Genomic DNA, 14952 nt, shown 5'->3' on the forward strand with positions numbered 1-14952 from the left:
TCATGGCAATAAGTAGAAAATGGTATGTTATAGTTATGTGCAATACCATAAATATTTTGGAATATGTTAAGTGTTGCAATTCACCTCTACAACATATTGTAGTCTGAATGATGGTCACTGTTTTATTAACAATATATTTGCTCTCTTTTTAGTAATATTCATGTACAAAATATGCTTGAATGGAAGAAACAATTCACAGTTTTCTTTATCATGTGGCCACTGTTATTTGTTTTTTTTTATGGTTCTGCTGTCATTATGGCAATAATCTTCTTTTTGGGTCCCAGTATGGTACTGATTTTCTTATTTGGGTCCTTGGATTAAAAAGCTCTACCAAATAAAAACAATTCGGGGTTTATGGCATTGCGATATTACATATAAGCTGGTGGTCTATAACTTATAAAAGAGGCCCTTGGATGTAAAAGGTTAGGGACCACCGGTCTGTGGTTATACGCTTCATTCAATGGGCGTTTCTGTCGACACCAAAATGGAATAATCGCTGCTCAGCTATTTTTTTCAGTTGATCGTCGCATGGCCAGCGTTCAATTTGTTTGAGCACTGAACTGCAGTGGCATACCAAGGGTTCTTGTTGTTGCTCTCTTCCAGTAAACTAATGTTTCAATGTAAATATGGCAAATGACAGAAACCCTTGTGCCCTTCAAATTTCCACCCATTCTAGACTGTACTCTGCGGCGTATAGTCCCTCGATGGGGTACAGTTCAGCTCTGTTGTCAGTGACATCAAAGGAAAGAATTTTGTGTTGAATGAACTGTTGATGACTTTATGATAATGTTGTGGTGAATGGTGGCAAGTCTAACTGGATAGATAGATAGATAGATAGATAGATAGATAGATAGATAGATAGATAGATAGATAGATAGATAGATAGATAGATGTGAAAGGCACTATATGATAGATAGATAGATAGATAGATAGATAGATAGATAGATAGATAGATAGATAGATACTTTATTAATCCCGATGGGAAATTAGAACTCTCTAGAGAAAATGTACTCATTGATTTTGTTTTTTCCTTTTTGTAATAATAAGTCTGTTGACCCAGCAGCCTGACCCTGGTCAATGGTGTCACTAACTGCAAAAAAGTACAACAGTGAGAGCACTTGGGAGGCATCTGTCCAGTGGTGAGTGGAGAGTTGGAAATAACCAACATGGAGGTCCCATACATGTTCTAATCTCGCATAATGCAGTTTAGTGTTTTACACGACAGACTTCATTCCACGAACGCTGGATAGGGCGACAGACCACCACAGGGCACAAACTACCCCATGCTCATTCACAGTGGGTAATATTAAGTGTCCCACTGGTCCTTGAGACATCAGCTAAACACCTGGAGATTCTTCTTCCTGTTTGTTTCCCCCCTTTTTCATCTGTAAGTTACCCTAAGGAATTCCTGGTTAGAGTGAGAAGTCATGAAGTTCGTAGACGGTGAATGATGCTAGCTGGCAGGTTATACTTTCATTTAGAGGTAGCGTGATATCCAAAATAAAGCAGTGGTACAATATCAAATTTTATTTTTATGGACATTTTAGTAACTTAAAAGATGTGTGGGGGCTGCACACCTTCCCCTGGTAGCACTTTAAGAAGGCCCACTTTGGAAGAGAAACCCACGACTGCATCCATTTCTTAAACCTGCTTGTCTACCAAGACTTCAGATGGCAGTGGACACAAGGTGGGAATCCACAGCATCTGAAACATCTTTAAAGATGGTTAACAAGCTCGTACTCAAATGCAGGCTAAGAAGCGACAGAATAAACGTGTAATACCAGTAATGTTCACCCCGGTGAGGTTCAGCTGACTGAGCCCAAAGATTACAACTAGCCAATAATTTCTTCCACTTCCACTTTTGCAGAGGGAGAAATGGCCGAGGCGGACTCCAAGCAGAGTGAAGCTGCTGATTTTATAACTTGCTGCCCATTTGTCACTGACATTTTTTGAGCCGAGCTCATTCCTTTGAGCCCAGACAAGGAACCAAACCACGAGAACTTGAACATGGCTGTCAGGCCTGTCATGTCATGGATCAATGCCCTGGGCTATGGCAGTTGTCACTTTTGCACCTTACAGTAAAAGCAACACAATGAGGGCCTCGTGGAGTTGAGTCATGTTGTCTTCAGAAACAAAACCGAGTGGAGCAAACTGAAAATTAAATAATGGGGCCAGAGACCAGGCAGGAAAGCAGGCCGACTGTGTTTGTCTGTAAATGCTTATGGTGCACGAGGCCTGCCTGCATTGGACACCCCGCAGATTAAACCTGTATTGTGTAAACACGGATTACCCCAGTTATGAATAGTAGCTAAAGTTAACACTTAAACGTTTTTATCTTTTTAGTAAATTGTCTCAGTTGTATGAGGTTGCTTTTTATTTGAAGACTCGTCATGTGACGTGTATCACAGCTCACTGTACTCTATGTTTAACAAATCAGATATTCCAGATTGGATACGTAGGTGGGAAGGTGTTGTTTTTTCCTTTGCCCCCCTGTTGTGTTCGGTGACTAATTACATTTCTGATCTTGGTGGGGCAGGCTGGCGACATGCTGCATGTTGGTCAGACCTGAAAGTAAGAATGCCAGTCAGTGTACTCTGTAGAGCAACAATTTCCAAAATTCAATTAAATAATTTTAACAAGGAATGTGCATTACTGCCATCTACTGGACATGATATGGTGCTTTAAAATCATTAAGACTGACGGCACACATAACAGCGAGGTGGTGACTCGATACTCTCAAGTTCATTTGTCTCGGCAGCATTGGGCACAAGGCAGCAGGGCCAGTCTTAGACAGGATGCCACCCCTTTGCAGGGTCCGCTCACATGTATACTTGGGGCCAATTCTCAATCACTGGGACCGAGTCCACACTCACAGTTCAATTTGAAAATGCGGCTTTCATTGTGAAAGCTTTTCATTCACATCAAAGTTTCCAGATTTCTAATGTTTTCTAATAGTTTAGCATCAACAGCATAAACACGTATTGGGTATGCACAGGCTATGGGACAAGAGTGCAGTTTTTTTATTTTTTTAAGAAGCATCCCAAAGTAGATTGAAATGATGAAAGGAGGAGGAAAAAATAAAACACACTTCATTGAGTGGGCAGACATTTGTAAAGGTTGCCAAAGTCAGGAAAGCATTGACTGTGAGCCCTGTCAAAATAAATACAGCCATTACCCACCGGGTGATGCTGAGAAACTAGGGGGTCAGTCAATGCCACAGTAAAGATGAGACCACTAAGAACTTGGTGCCCCTCGCTGAACACATCACAACCAAGTCCGCATTTCTGAAAAGCGTCTTGGAGAGCATTTTTTGTGAAATGACACGTTTTCAGTGAATTAAAAACACAACTTTAGTGTCGAGTAAAGGCCAAAATACAGTAAAGGCCACCACTCCCTGCTATGCAAGGCATTTTTGTAAAACAACACAATTTCAATGTGGACAGAGGGCTAAACTAAATAAATAAAAAAAAAGCATTTTCAGAATTATACATGATAGTGTGGACATCTGGTGACGATGCGGGTTCAGCGCCGTGCTCCCCTCGTTGGTCTGGGAGCCCTTGAACCCAACATTGTCGGTAATGTCACCGATGACCTAGACAGTGAGGCAGTAACAATGAGCAAGAGGATGGTGGAGCAAAGTGCTTTTATTAAAAACCGTCAGTGTTCAAATAAAGTGCAGCAGTGTAATGTTCAATAAATAAATAATCCATGAAAGAAACGTGTGGAAGTTAAAATACACAAAGACAACAATCCTTTAAAATGAGGTCAAAACTCAATGCAGGAAACTGTCCTTTTAAAATCCGATGCATCCATCTTCTACTGCTCGTGGCTTCCCTGTTTCACCCAAATGGATCCCACAACAGAGGAGTCACCCAACCCGCAGCTGACCTGCTCTGCCTACTTCGGCTGTTCGGTTTTGCCTTACCGATCTCTGGCTCTGGCAGGCTCCTCCAAACAGTGACTTGGGATCCCCCAACGACCAGGGCTCACACGCTGGGGAATCCAAGTCCCGACTCCCAATGCCTTCCGCGGAGAGTCATCCGCCTTCCGGTCACTCCCGTCCTTCATAAAAAAAAAACTCGGCGGGAGTGACCACTACTTCTGCTCCTCAGGTGTCGGCCCAACACCCAAACACCCTGCTCAGCTGCAACGTGAGCCTGCCTGCACTCGCTCTTCTGCACCGGCTTTCTCTCTTGCTTCCTGCAACCTCCGTTATTTCTCTTTTCGTCATTCTTTCTTCTCTAACCGTCTCGCGCTTCTCTATATATGCAGAGAGGACATAGCAGCTGCAGCCCATTAGCCACAGGAACAATCACGGATGTGGGCAGTCCCTCACCTCACCTGTGCACTTAGGTGAGAGATGCCCACACCGCAGATCGCCCTGCGGCTCGCTACAGCCACCACGCCCCCTCGCTAAGCCGCGAGCGCGGAGATTATTCATTTAAAAACAAACTGGCCTTTGCTGGGAGAGCTGTGGACCCATAACACCACAGGGGGTTAGGGGGGTTGAGCCAAGCAATCAAGACCAGATCATCTCTGAGAGACACTCTGACGACACGCAAGACTAGAATTACAACCTTAGGAAGCAAAACCCGTGAGACAGTGCCCCCCCCATCAAACCCCCCTCCGAACACTAGCAGCAGAGACACGAAGTGGCAAAAGGACAGCTGCTGTCCAGGCTTTTAAATGATGAGGCTGCGCGACAAGTAGAACACACAGCTGCAGCAGCAGGACACCAGCTGAACCGATCGCATCTCCTTAGCGTGCGTTCAGACCCCCCCCTTCACAACGCGCACAGCGTTATATGTCCCACAAGAAAGAGATGTAACCACACCCGGGGCAGGAAATAAAGGACAAATATTATTTTTACAAAAGTTTTAAAGTAAAAATGAAAATAATGCATATGTAGCAATTCCCATGAAAATAACAATCTCTTCAAATTGTTTATCCGGTAAACCAAACCCGGGGGTGGGCGAGTGAAGCCCCCTTGTCATAATAATAATAAATCTGTGATGTAGCGGGGGATCACTGTATATAATAAAAAGCGACTGTGTGTGACCACTCCCTCCAGGCAGTCTGATTGGTCAGTGTCACTTAGTCAAGTGCACAAGGATACCAAGTAAGGACGTTGGAGGAAAGCTGAGAGTTTCTTCAAAGACAGAAAGTATTAGCAAGAAAACGAATGTTTTTATCACAGTGCATAATAGCAGCCTGTCTACCATTGAAGGTGGTCAAAAAGTGGACAGGAGGTGAGCAACATGCCTCAAAATCACAGAAGTAGGCTTTATGGAACCTTTCTCAAAAGAAGGGAGCGCCAGTCAAGAACAATTCAGACACAAAAGTATACTGAAGAAAGACGCATGCTGATGGTGCATGTAAGGCAAAACACATCAGGTATTTTAAATGGATTCTATTACCGGCCTTTCACAGGTAACAGTGCTACTAGGACTACAACAAGCTGGCTGAGCTACCTGCACAAGACGAGTTCATATCTAGGTAATCAACAAAGACCTCAGTGTTAACGTTTCTAGTGCACCATCTGTTGGAATGTATTTTGTGATTCATGTAGTAATAAAATGCTCTGTACTTGTCATTCTAACAGATGACATAACAAACATTTGTAGCAAAATGCACCATCTGTTAGAATCATGGAGACATAGCAACTAGATGGACTCGGATACTTGTCTTTTTATTAAAGTGGAAACGATGCCCGCTGCCTTAGAAAGCCAAGCACCATTATTAGATACCTTCTCGCCGTCCTCCACAGTCGCTTTCCTTGCTCCCCCTGTAAATAGAATGTTGCGTACCATGCATACTTTTTCTATATTTGTTGTTCTTTATTTCTGTGACATGTTCTGAAGAGGAGGTATACAAGTAAGAATTTCATTGACTTTGTATTGTACAGTGCTGAAGTGCTGCCTTCCATTTTGCTGCTGGCTTATCCTGTTGTGCCTAAGCCAGCAGTGACTGGGGGGCCAGAATCTCACAATCAGTAGCCGACAATTCTCACTCCATAGCCCTTAGCGTTGTCTTGTTCATTGCTGTGGCGCCAGCTCCTCTGCCAGGGGCTCCCATCTGAAGACCCACCTTGTATATTGCATTTTAGATCTCCATCTCTTCTTTGACAGCTTTCACGTTGGCACACATCCTGACTATTTTTTCTCTTTTTGCCCCCACAGAAGCTGATGCTGGTACACGTGAACAGCAATCAGTGCCTCGATAAAGCAACGGAAGAGGACAGCCAAGTGCCGAGTGTCAGAGACTGCAATGGGAGTCGTTCCCAGCAGTGGCTCCTGCGTAATGTCACTTTGCCGGAGATTTTCTGAGAGTCCTGAGCCATCTGCTAAAAAGAAAGGAACAAGAAAGTCAGAGTTTAGCTGGCATGGCCCAGCCCGGCATATCTTGAAGCAGTGCACCTCCGACACGTAGAGAAGTGATCTCATTCACGAGATCGAGACTTTGAAGACAACTTGAGTATCACATACTTGCTGCCTTTGGGCAGGCGCAAGGCTTTGTTGTCCTGGTGCATCTGCGCTCGTTCTGTTTACGTGACTTCTTCCGAATTATTTGACTGCTTTTTTTTTTTTTTTTTTGCTTTTTTTTAATTCTTTTAAACAAAACAGTCAAGTGGATTAATGTGACAAGCATTTCATATCAGAGGATCGTTTTCCAGCCAGCTCAGTCAAGAGGATGTATAATCGATGGAGCCGATTCTTCAGAGAGCACAGCATATCAGAGGCTGTTCGTGAGAACATCCATCTCCATGAGAGGAAATGCCAGGCCATCCTTCACAAGGCATTTTGCAGGATATCAGTCAGATGTTGCGCTTACCTTCCATTAAGGCGGACAGCCACACAGAGAGTCATGCACTGGATGCACTCCTGACAAACGAGGATGTTCTGTGTCCCAGTAAATATCGATTTGGCTTCTCCCCCTCTATAGGTGTGACACACAGTGAAATTGGACTTTTTCTTTGTATGAATATCTTTGCAGTAGACGGGACTTCAGGAAGTGCTGCCTTTAGGTTTCCATTTTTGGACTTTTCTGAATCTCCCAATGCTTGTGGCACACACCAGTTAACCCGTAGATGCTGCAGGTCCTGGTAGGTGTTACTGCTGTAAAAGCAAAACCCTACTGCAGGAGCCCCGTTGTGAGGTGTCGACACCCCTGATGTGTTTAGTAAAAGGGAAAATGAGAAACGTCACGGCCAGCATCAAATCAATAACCAGAAAAACGTGCTGTGTGAGCCACAGCCATGGAGAGGGGCCTGTCCAGCCGCAAACAGCGGAGAGACGCCTCACCAAAAAAGCAAAACGCCCACCGAGCAGTGGGTGGCGTCTGCCATTAAATTATCTTCAAATATCCAACTGCGTAGGGAGCTTTTTTTGTTTTTCTTCTGAAAACGGTACTGTAGAGCTAGGAGACATGCTGCGTTATATTCCATGTGTACTGAATAAATCAAGGCACAAGTGACAGTTATATGTAAGAAATACTTTACAGATTTGGGAAATAAGCCTCATAGCCGCACATCTTTGTGATATTAGCTAAACAAACACACTGGTTTACTGAATTGATTTGCTTTATAATTCTTCTTCCACGTGAAATTACAGTAATGGGTGAAAAGTCAAGAAATGGAGATTAAAAGTAATCATTTCAGATTTTTGTTAATATATTTTATTAGATTGGGTTGATTGCATAACATGCTTCCCATTTATTAATTTCTTTAAATGTTTTAAGATTTCCTGAAATGGTCTCACATGGTCACTTGCCACCATATCTCTGATTGGTCATATAGCGCCTCACCACAGACTCCTCAATCCAGGCAGTGTGGATCACATCCGGCCTTTTCAGAGATTCGGGGTGGTCTGCACCCCCCCGGTCTGCACATCCTTTTGTATGAAATGACCAGGAATGTAAATTAGAGCAGAATGCTGTTCTCCCCCCCTAAATCGTTTTTTTTTTTTTTTTTAATAAAATTTAGTTGAAAATGTCTGTGGTGCCGTGGACTTATTTCTAACATTGAGGATTTTTTCCTAGTATTTGAATATCTTGTCCCTTGTATCTTTTTGTCTGTTTTTAGTGATTTCGTCTCCGCAGCACAAGGTAGCCTGCCTGTGTGTTAAGGGCGGTCCGCCAAGTGTGGGCACACTGGATTGTTATGGCTGCTCAGTGTCTCTAATCTGCTTGTCTGCAGGCTCTTTTCACAGTAAATGGCCGTTGGATGATCTCTTTGGTCAAAAGTTGTCCATTTCTGAGGATGTGCACAGACCGTCAGTGGGGCATATTTACAAATGTGAGCCAGTTGCTGATCTCAGGAGGATTAACACAACCTGCCCTGTTGAGTCTCCCACCATTCTGATTGTGTGATGTTGGCCGGTGCTTCACAGCTACAATATGGAGTGTATGGTGAGTGCCAAACTGTTACCCATTCAAATGAAAAGTGAAGTGTGCAGGAGCTGCAGTTAACATCTGTAACGTAATGTTTCATTTTGTTATGAATTATTGTAATGTTACAAAAATTATCCACCACTCTTTTTATGCTCCCTTTGCTGCAGATGTTCTCTGAGAGTCACATTGGGTGATTTGAGTAACACGATGGTTTATAAACCAGTGGTGGAACGTGACCTGAATGCTACAAGTGAGACAGCAACAATCAAACATGTCCATGTGTGCATCGGTGAGGTACAAGTGAGACTTTGTATGTTCACTGTGCCCGCCATAGGGGGTCAGGTGGTCTTGCTTTCCAAGTCACCTGCCAAACCTTGCTGTTCATAGAGAGGTCTCACTGCCTTACTTGTTCAGAGGACAGCCTTGACTTGATCCTCCTGTTTGGACACGATGGTCCTAAAATGGGGCACAGGATAGACGGCTCTTTAGTCAGGCTGCCCTTGGGTAGCTGTGGGGCTGTCTCTTCAGATAAGTTGTGCTCCAGATCTTCCTGCCTGACTGCTTTGTGTCAGTTCAGTAAGAAAGAGAGACCAGAATGTTCAGATGAGCCGATGTCCTAGAGGTGCAGTGAAATGAGATGGCTGTGCAGATACGTAACAGACCAGCGTTCATTACTTAAGTCTACGTGCAGTACCATCAGCTAATAGACATGAATTCAACTGAGTGGACCTGCAGTCACCACCCCATTCCAGGGGTTAAGTCACAAATGTGCCCTATTTATAGCCGTTAATGAAATTTTTTATTTATCTATACGATTTATTCAGTCTGCTATATTAATGAGGGCAAATCACCAGAATGTTTCATGGACTCAAATCAGATTAGTACTCCTGCTATCATTCTAATTTATTTCCTCTGTTTTTTCGATTTAAATTTCTCTCTGTAAAGTTATAATGTCAGTTTGTCTGTTGCCTTAATTGTACAGCATTTGCAAAAAGATTTTCTAATATCTGTCATACATCATCTGTTAGAATGAAAAGTGCAATGCAGTTTGACTTCATGCTTTACAAAATACACTTCAGTAGGCAGCTTGTCACAAACTTTAATGCTGATGTTCTATAAACGGTGCTTTTCACAGTCTCTGAGCTACGATTTTATTTTGTGCCTCTCTGTTTCACGCACTGACTGATGCGAGGCAGACCCGCTCTTATGGACTGCATGCCCACACTTCCAGGAATGCTGCACACGTTGCTGCCTCTGCCTGCTGCCCCATAGCTGCCACCCAACTGAAATAAGTGACAGCACACTCTGCCGGCCATAATGTCAAACTACAAGGATAGCCATTACCACGGGCAGCTGGGGGGCTCTGTCTGTACATTTAGATGGTGACTCCAGATGATTTCCGTCTATGGTAGGCCCATGTTATGACAGGGACATCCCTCCACAGTAAAAACAATACAAAGTAACCAGCTGATGTCCATGGCCAGACGCCTGTGGTCACATGACACTCCCAACAGGGACCACTGATGGAATCTCCTCTCTGTTCTGTCTGCATTGCAACCACCAGTGGGTGGCAGGACACTGGATGTTCTTGCATCAGCTGGGGTTACCCTCCTTTGTCTTACATGTAGATTGGTGGATGCTAACACTCAGGATGCACTGGGAGTGGATAACAAAGTGCAAGTGTGCAGTCAAGTCAGTGGTCCAGTAGCACCCATGTTTGCTTTGGAAGGAGCAGCAGTCAGGGGTACTGCCCCACGGAGGGTATTGTGGGAGAATTGAGGTGGCAAAAGCGCTAGTGGCCCTGCAGCAGAGCTGGCAGACGTGACTGTCCTCCATGGGTGAAAGGTACAGTGATACAAGAACAGGCTCTGTAAAGCAATAGAGACACCAAAAACTGAGTACCTCCTGGTGTCATGGGGACTGGGACCAGTTAATAGCCCAAGTACTGCTAACGCAAGTGTCAGTGCTGCACCACACTCACTTCTACTAGCACTCCTTCACAGAGAGAGATGACATCAACATCAATGTATTCACATGTTCATCACGTCTTACTGGGGCTGAGACTCCACTCGGTGCCTCTAGCCACTGTGCTCTTTCAGCTTGTCTTCTGCCAGTGTGCACTTTTTCGGAGGGCCCATGTTTAGCATCAAATGTTCCACTAGACGAGATCTGTCTGCTCCATAGCGTTGACAGAACATGTCCTGGCCGAGCACTCAGAAGTCACCTGAGCCTGACGGTCACCTGCTTGGCTGCATGTACACTAACTGGTGCCCCATCAGTGCAAGAACCCATCTTCAGGGAATAACAGCAACAACTGCCATCACCTCTGCGCTTCCCCACTCGCAAGGGTTCTAGAAGACAAAGAGGAGGGAGAAGAAGCGGACGGCTTATTGAGCATTGATACTGAGTCACAAAAGGGATGCTGTGTTTATGAAAAAGCTGTTCACAAAAGATATGGCTGCTGTCAGCCTGAGCAACTGCAAAGCACTTATTGAAAGCTTGCTGAAAATATACTATGAAAGGCTTTGTAAAGAACATCTAAATTAGCCAACAACAGGCACTGTGACCCTGGAGAAATGGCCTAAGAAATAATAAGGCTGACGTCAAAGGTGCCCCACAGTTGGCAGTAGGGTGGGAAGTGCTGACTTCAGCTTGGTGGAGAGCTGTGGAAGTCCCTTATTGTATGGGTGGGTGGTCAAGCACTCTTACCTCTCTGCTTGTGTTGGCCACGTAGCCTGCCGTGGAGGTGTCTGCACATTGCTTGGGCTCATCAGCATAGCACTGTAGATGTTGGAAGCCACCACCAGGATGCAAAGCAGGATGGGCCCAATAATGGCTCCTTCAAAGCCCAGGTAATAGGCACCACCAGCAACAGCCAAACCTGTCAGGTAGGGGTGGCCACCTCTAAATATGAGAAGAAAGACACTTTGTGAGTAACTGAGCAGCTTTGTAGATTAGACCCTCATCATAACTACAGCCCATCATTGGCCCACTCTCCTTAAAGATCACTCAAGCCAAGAGCTCAGCCACCCTGGATGGACACCCCACCCCCCCGCACATACATTGGACAGAGCAATCAAAAGGGTCTCACAAAAATCTTCATTTGGCAAACAGCAGGACCAAAGTTTGATTCATGGTTGGGTCCTCCCTGGGCAGTGTTCACAGTCTGTTGGCTCCTCTAAATTGTTGTGCCATTGACATGTTGATTAGCAACAATGAGTTGGATAGACGGGTCAGTAAACAAAATGGAGCTCAGCATTTTACTGTTGGAATTCTGGTAGTTCTTTCAGTTACCTTTTAGTCTAAATGGTGTCCATTTGTGAATCTTTTGCACACTACAAGGGTTTTTCTATTGTTACTTTTAGGATTTGGTTTGGTTTTCATTACGTTGATTTACTTTACCATTGTATATTTTCGTAACATCTTTTTGTTTAAAGTCATGTGACCATGATCTCCACTGTTAGGGATGCCATCATATCCATCCATCCACTTTCCAACCCGCTGAATCCGAACACAGGGTCACGGGGGTCTGCTGGAGCCAATCCCAGCCAACACAGGGCACAAGACAGGAACCGATCCCGGGCAGGGTGCCAACCCACCGCAGGACACACCCAAACACACCCACACCAGGGCCAATTTAGAATCGCCAGTCCACCTAACCAGCATGTCTTTGGACTGTAGGAGGAAACCCACGCAAACACAGGATGCCATCATATCTTCTGGTATAAATATAGCAGCAATCGCACAATCCATTATCCCCTGGTGCATAAATCTCTGTCTTCAAAAACTACATTCTGTGTTACGTTAGCTTCAAAATGGTTATTGCAGGTTACATTTCAGGATTCTGACTTTGACTTCCTTTACGACATGCACCCTCCATTTTTTGTTCATCACTCTCCTGGTTTCGACTCTGCTTCCTTCAACTTTTCTTCTGCTTTGGCCTGGCAAGTCATCTATTATGTTCAGAAATATGAGTAAGTCTTCTATTATGCAAGTCAGGATTTATAAAACATAAACTTGGTGTGAAAAGTGGCCTAACATCATGGCAAATTTGAACCATCCACAAGTCCTAGGCAGACATTTGTTGCCTTGGCATGTTAGTCTTCAGGTGGTATGAGATTAAAGTGAGCAGAAAATCTCATTTCAGTGATGTGTCAGTCAGATGCCGATGTTCTCTTAGTGCAGCCATCACCAGTGTTGATAATAACGCCTAGTGTGTATTTTGTCTACAAAATATCATGTGATCCGTGTTTGGTTACAGGTTTTAACATCTGTGGGGTATATCTGCATTGGGATGATAATTAAAATTCTGCGCAGATATTTTCAATTTCCTTATGGTCAAGGTGAGCAAGCCAAGATCAAAAGGCAATTTGCAGCAATTGCTGGTTTTTCCTAACGTAATCAACAAAACTGACTCTAAATTTTGCAATAAAAGCACCATCAGAGAATGAAGTTTTTATAAACAGAAAACACTTTCAGTCAATTAAGTGTCTGTGTGTCTGTCTGGTTGCTATGTCTTTCATTTCAAAAGATGGTACATCACAAACATTTTAGCGATAAAATGCATTTGTCACTTTAACAGATGCTGCATCACAAACATTAAATCTGCTTTTACGAATCCCATACCAAATAGCATATAAGAGACCTATGCTTACTATGGTGCACTGCAAACATTAATGCTGAGGACTAAGTTAATTACTTTGATGTCATCCTGCCTTAGACTGTTAGCACAGCAACTAATATGTGATGTTCAAATGTGTTTGAGTTACGTTGTTGTGAGGCAGCCTGGCTCCACCCACAATTACTTTTATCAAATCACAGTGTGGGAAGCAGAATTGAGGGTCTTACTCTTTGTGACGGTCGGCTTCTTATAACTAATCCTAAGTGAGAGGATTACAAGTAGGTTTAGTACTTTACAGACTGACTGTGTAATCGTACTTTCAGGTGATGCTGGGTACACCACAAGAGAGGACATATAATGAACAGCTGTCCGCGTACAGTCATTGATAAAACGGACGATCTGCTCATTAAAGGTGGCCTACTGCTGCATAGCCCCATAGAATTTTTATGCATTGTGATGACATGGTTGGATGTTGCACATAGAAATGTAAAGAGACTTGCACATATTGCAATATTTACTTGTAAAAAAAAAAAAAAAAAATCTTGCTAAGTTCAATAATTTTTTCCCTCATTATTACAGTGGAACCTCGGTTCACGAACGTCTCGGTACATGTACAAATCGGTTTATGACCAAAAAGTTTGCCAAACTTTTGCCTCAGTTCACGACCACACACTCGGTATACGAACAAACCAGTTTCCCTTTCAGTTTGTACACGTTCAGTCTCTCCCTGCAGCGAGCAAGAGAGCGCCACACACACACACACACACACACACACACACACACACACACACACACACAGACAGACAGACAGCACGAGAGAGAGGGCGCTGGACTCATAAGGTAGGAAGGCAGTTAAAGAATGCACTGGGCTTGATTTTGTTTTCACTTCTGTTTACAGCGATCGGTTCGTAGTGTGCATTTTTGAAATGTTACTTTTCTTGGTGGTTTATTAAATTACGGATTTTTTCAAATGTTCATTTTTTTCCCTGTGCTTACAACTCATTAAAAAAAAAAAGTGTTTTTAGCCAGCGGTTGGTAGCGCTATAGCGTGAACTATTGCAGTGTTAGTTTTGTCAGTGTTATTCAATGTTTCTACATTTAATTTACTATTATGCTGTGCATTCTATGGTTTAACTATATTTGTGCTTAAAAACTTAAAAAAAATATATATATTTACATACAGTTTGTATGGTCTGGAACAGATTAATTGTATTTACATACAATCCTATGGGGGAAATTGCTTCGGTTCACGACCAAATCGGTTTACGACCAGAGTTTTGGAATGAATTACAGTCGTGACCCGAGGTTCCACTGTACCTTGCAGGTCTGTGCCTAAAGCCCGTGTCAGTTCATGCTGTGCACTGGCAGTGGTCTGGGCACTGCAGGATGGCACATTGCACTTGCTCTCTCCATTCAGCTGCTGTCACTCGTTTATTTCCTTTTATTTGTGACTGCCCCAGACAGACCACCAAAAACAGTGTTTCTGCAGTTCTCTACTTCAGTCAGTAACACTTCAAATTCACGTTCACTTCAGTTGTGTTTTCTGTAGCTGTAGTATTTTTATTGGCAGTTTTAACACTCTGGTGCATTACTACCTGAAAATGTGACTCCGGACCATTGCCAAATTTATATACTGTAGTGGTTAGATCATGAATATTCAACAAAAACAAAAAAGGTTACTGCGGGGAGTGACAAGTGCACAGTCTCAGGATGACTTGAGATTTATAAATAATTTGTCATCGCACATGGCATACTTACGGTTTTATAAATCTGATTTTATGTTGTGCGTACACCATTTTTGCCTTTTAAGCCTAAGCAAAATTTTAGTATGGAATCTGAGCAAAGTTTTGTACACGAGACCCCTAGTCTTTCTCATTTTCTCACAACAATGTATTCTTAACATCATCAGGCCTACTAACTGTGGTTTGTGTATTTGAAGCCCT

At 43.5% G+C, this 14952-nt stretch overlaps 2 protein-coding genes across 2 annotated transcripts in view; one reads left to right on the forward strand and one right to left on the reverse strand.

Moving 5' to 3' along the window:
* The window catches only part of galnt1 (UDP-N-acetyl-alpha-D-galactosamine:polypeptide N-acetylgalactosaminyltransferase 1), a 510424-nt gene extending 503535 nt beyond the window's left edge, over positions 1–6889 (forward strand). Inside the window, exon 13 of the mRNA XM_028817413.2 lies at positions 6180–6889. Coding sequence (XP_028673246.1) covers positions 6180–6326 — 147 coding nt within the window. The 3' untranslated portion in view covers positions 6327–6889. The remainder of the gene's footprint in view (positions 1–6179) is intronic.
* An 803-nt stretch (positions 6890–7692) lies between these two features.
* LOC114663791 (transmembrane protein 245-like) overlaps positions 7693–14952 on the reverse strand; it is a 101879-nt gene continuing 94619 nt past the window's right edge. Inside the window, 2 exon segments of the mRNA XM_051935564.1 lie at positions 7693–10739; positions 11098–11292. Coding sequence (XP_051791524.1) covers positions 10709–10739; positions 11098–11292 — 226 coding nt within the window. The 3' untranslated portion in view covers positions 7693–10708.

The sequence above is a fragment of the Erpetoichthys calabaricus genome, chromosome 13 (assembly GCF_900747795.2).
Source record: "Erpetoichthys calabaricus chromosome 13, fErpCal1.3, whole genome shotgun sequence".
NCBI classification, from domain to species: Eukaryota; Metazoa; Chordata; class Cladistia; order Polypteriformes; family Polypteridae; genus Erpetoichthys; species Erpetoichthys calabaricus.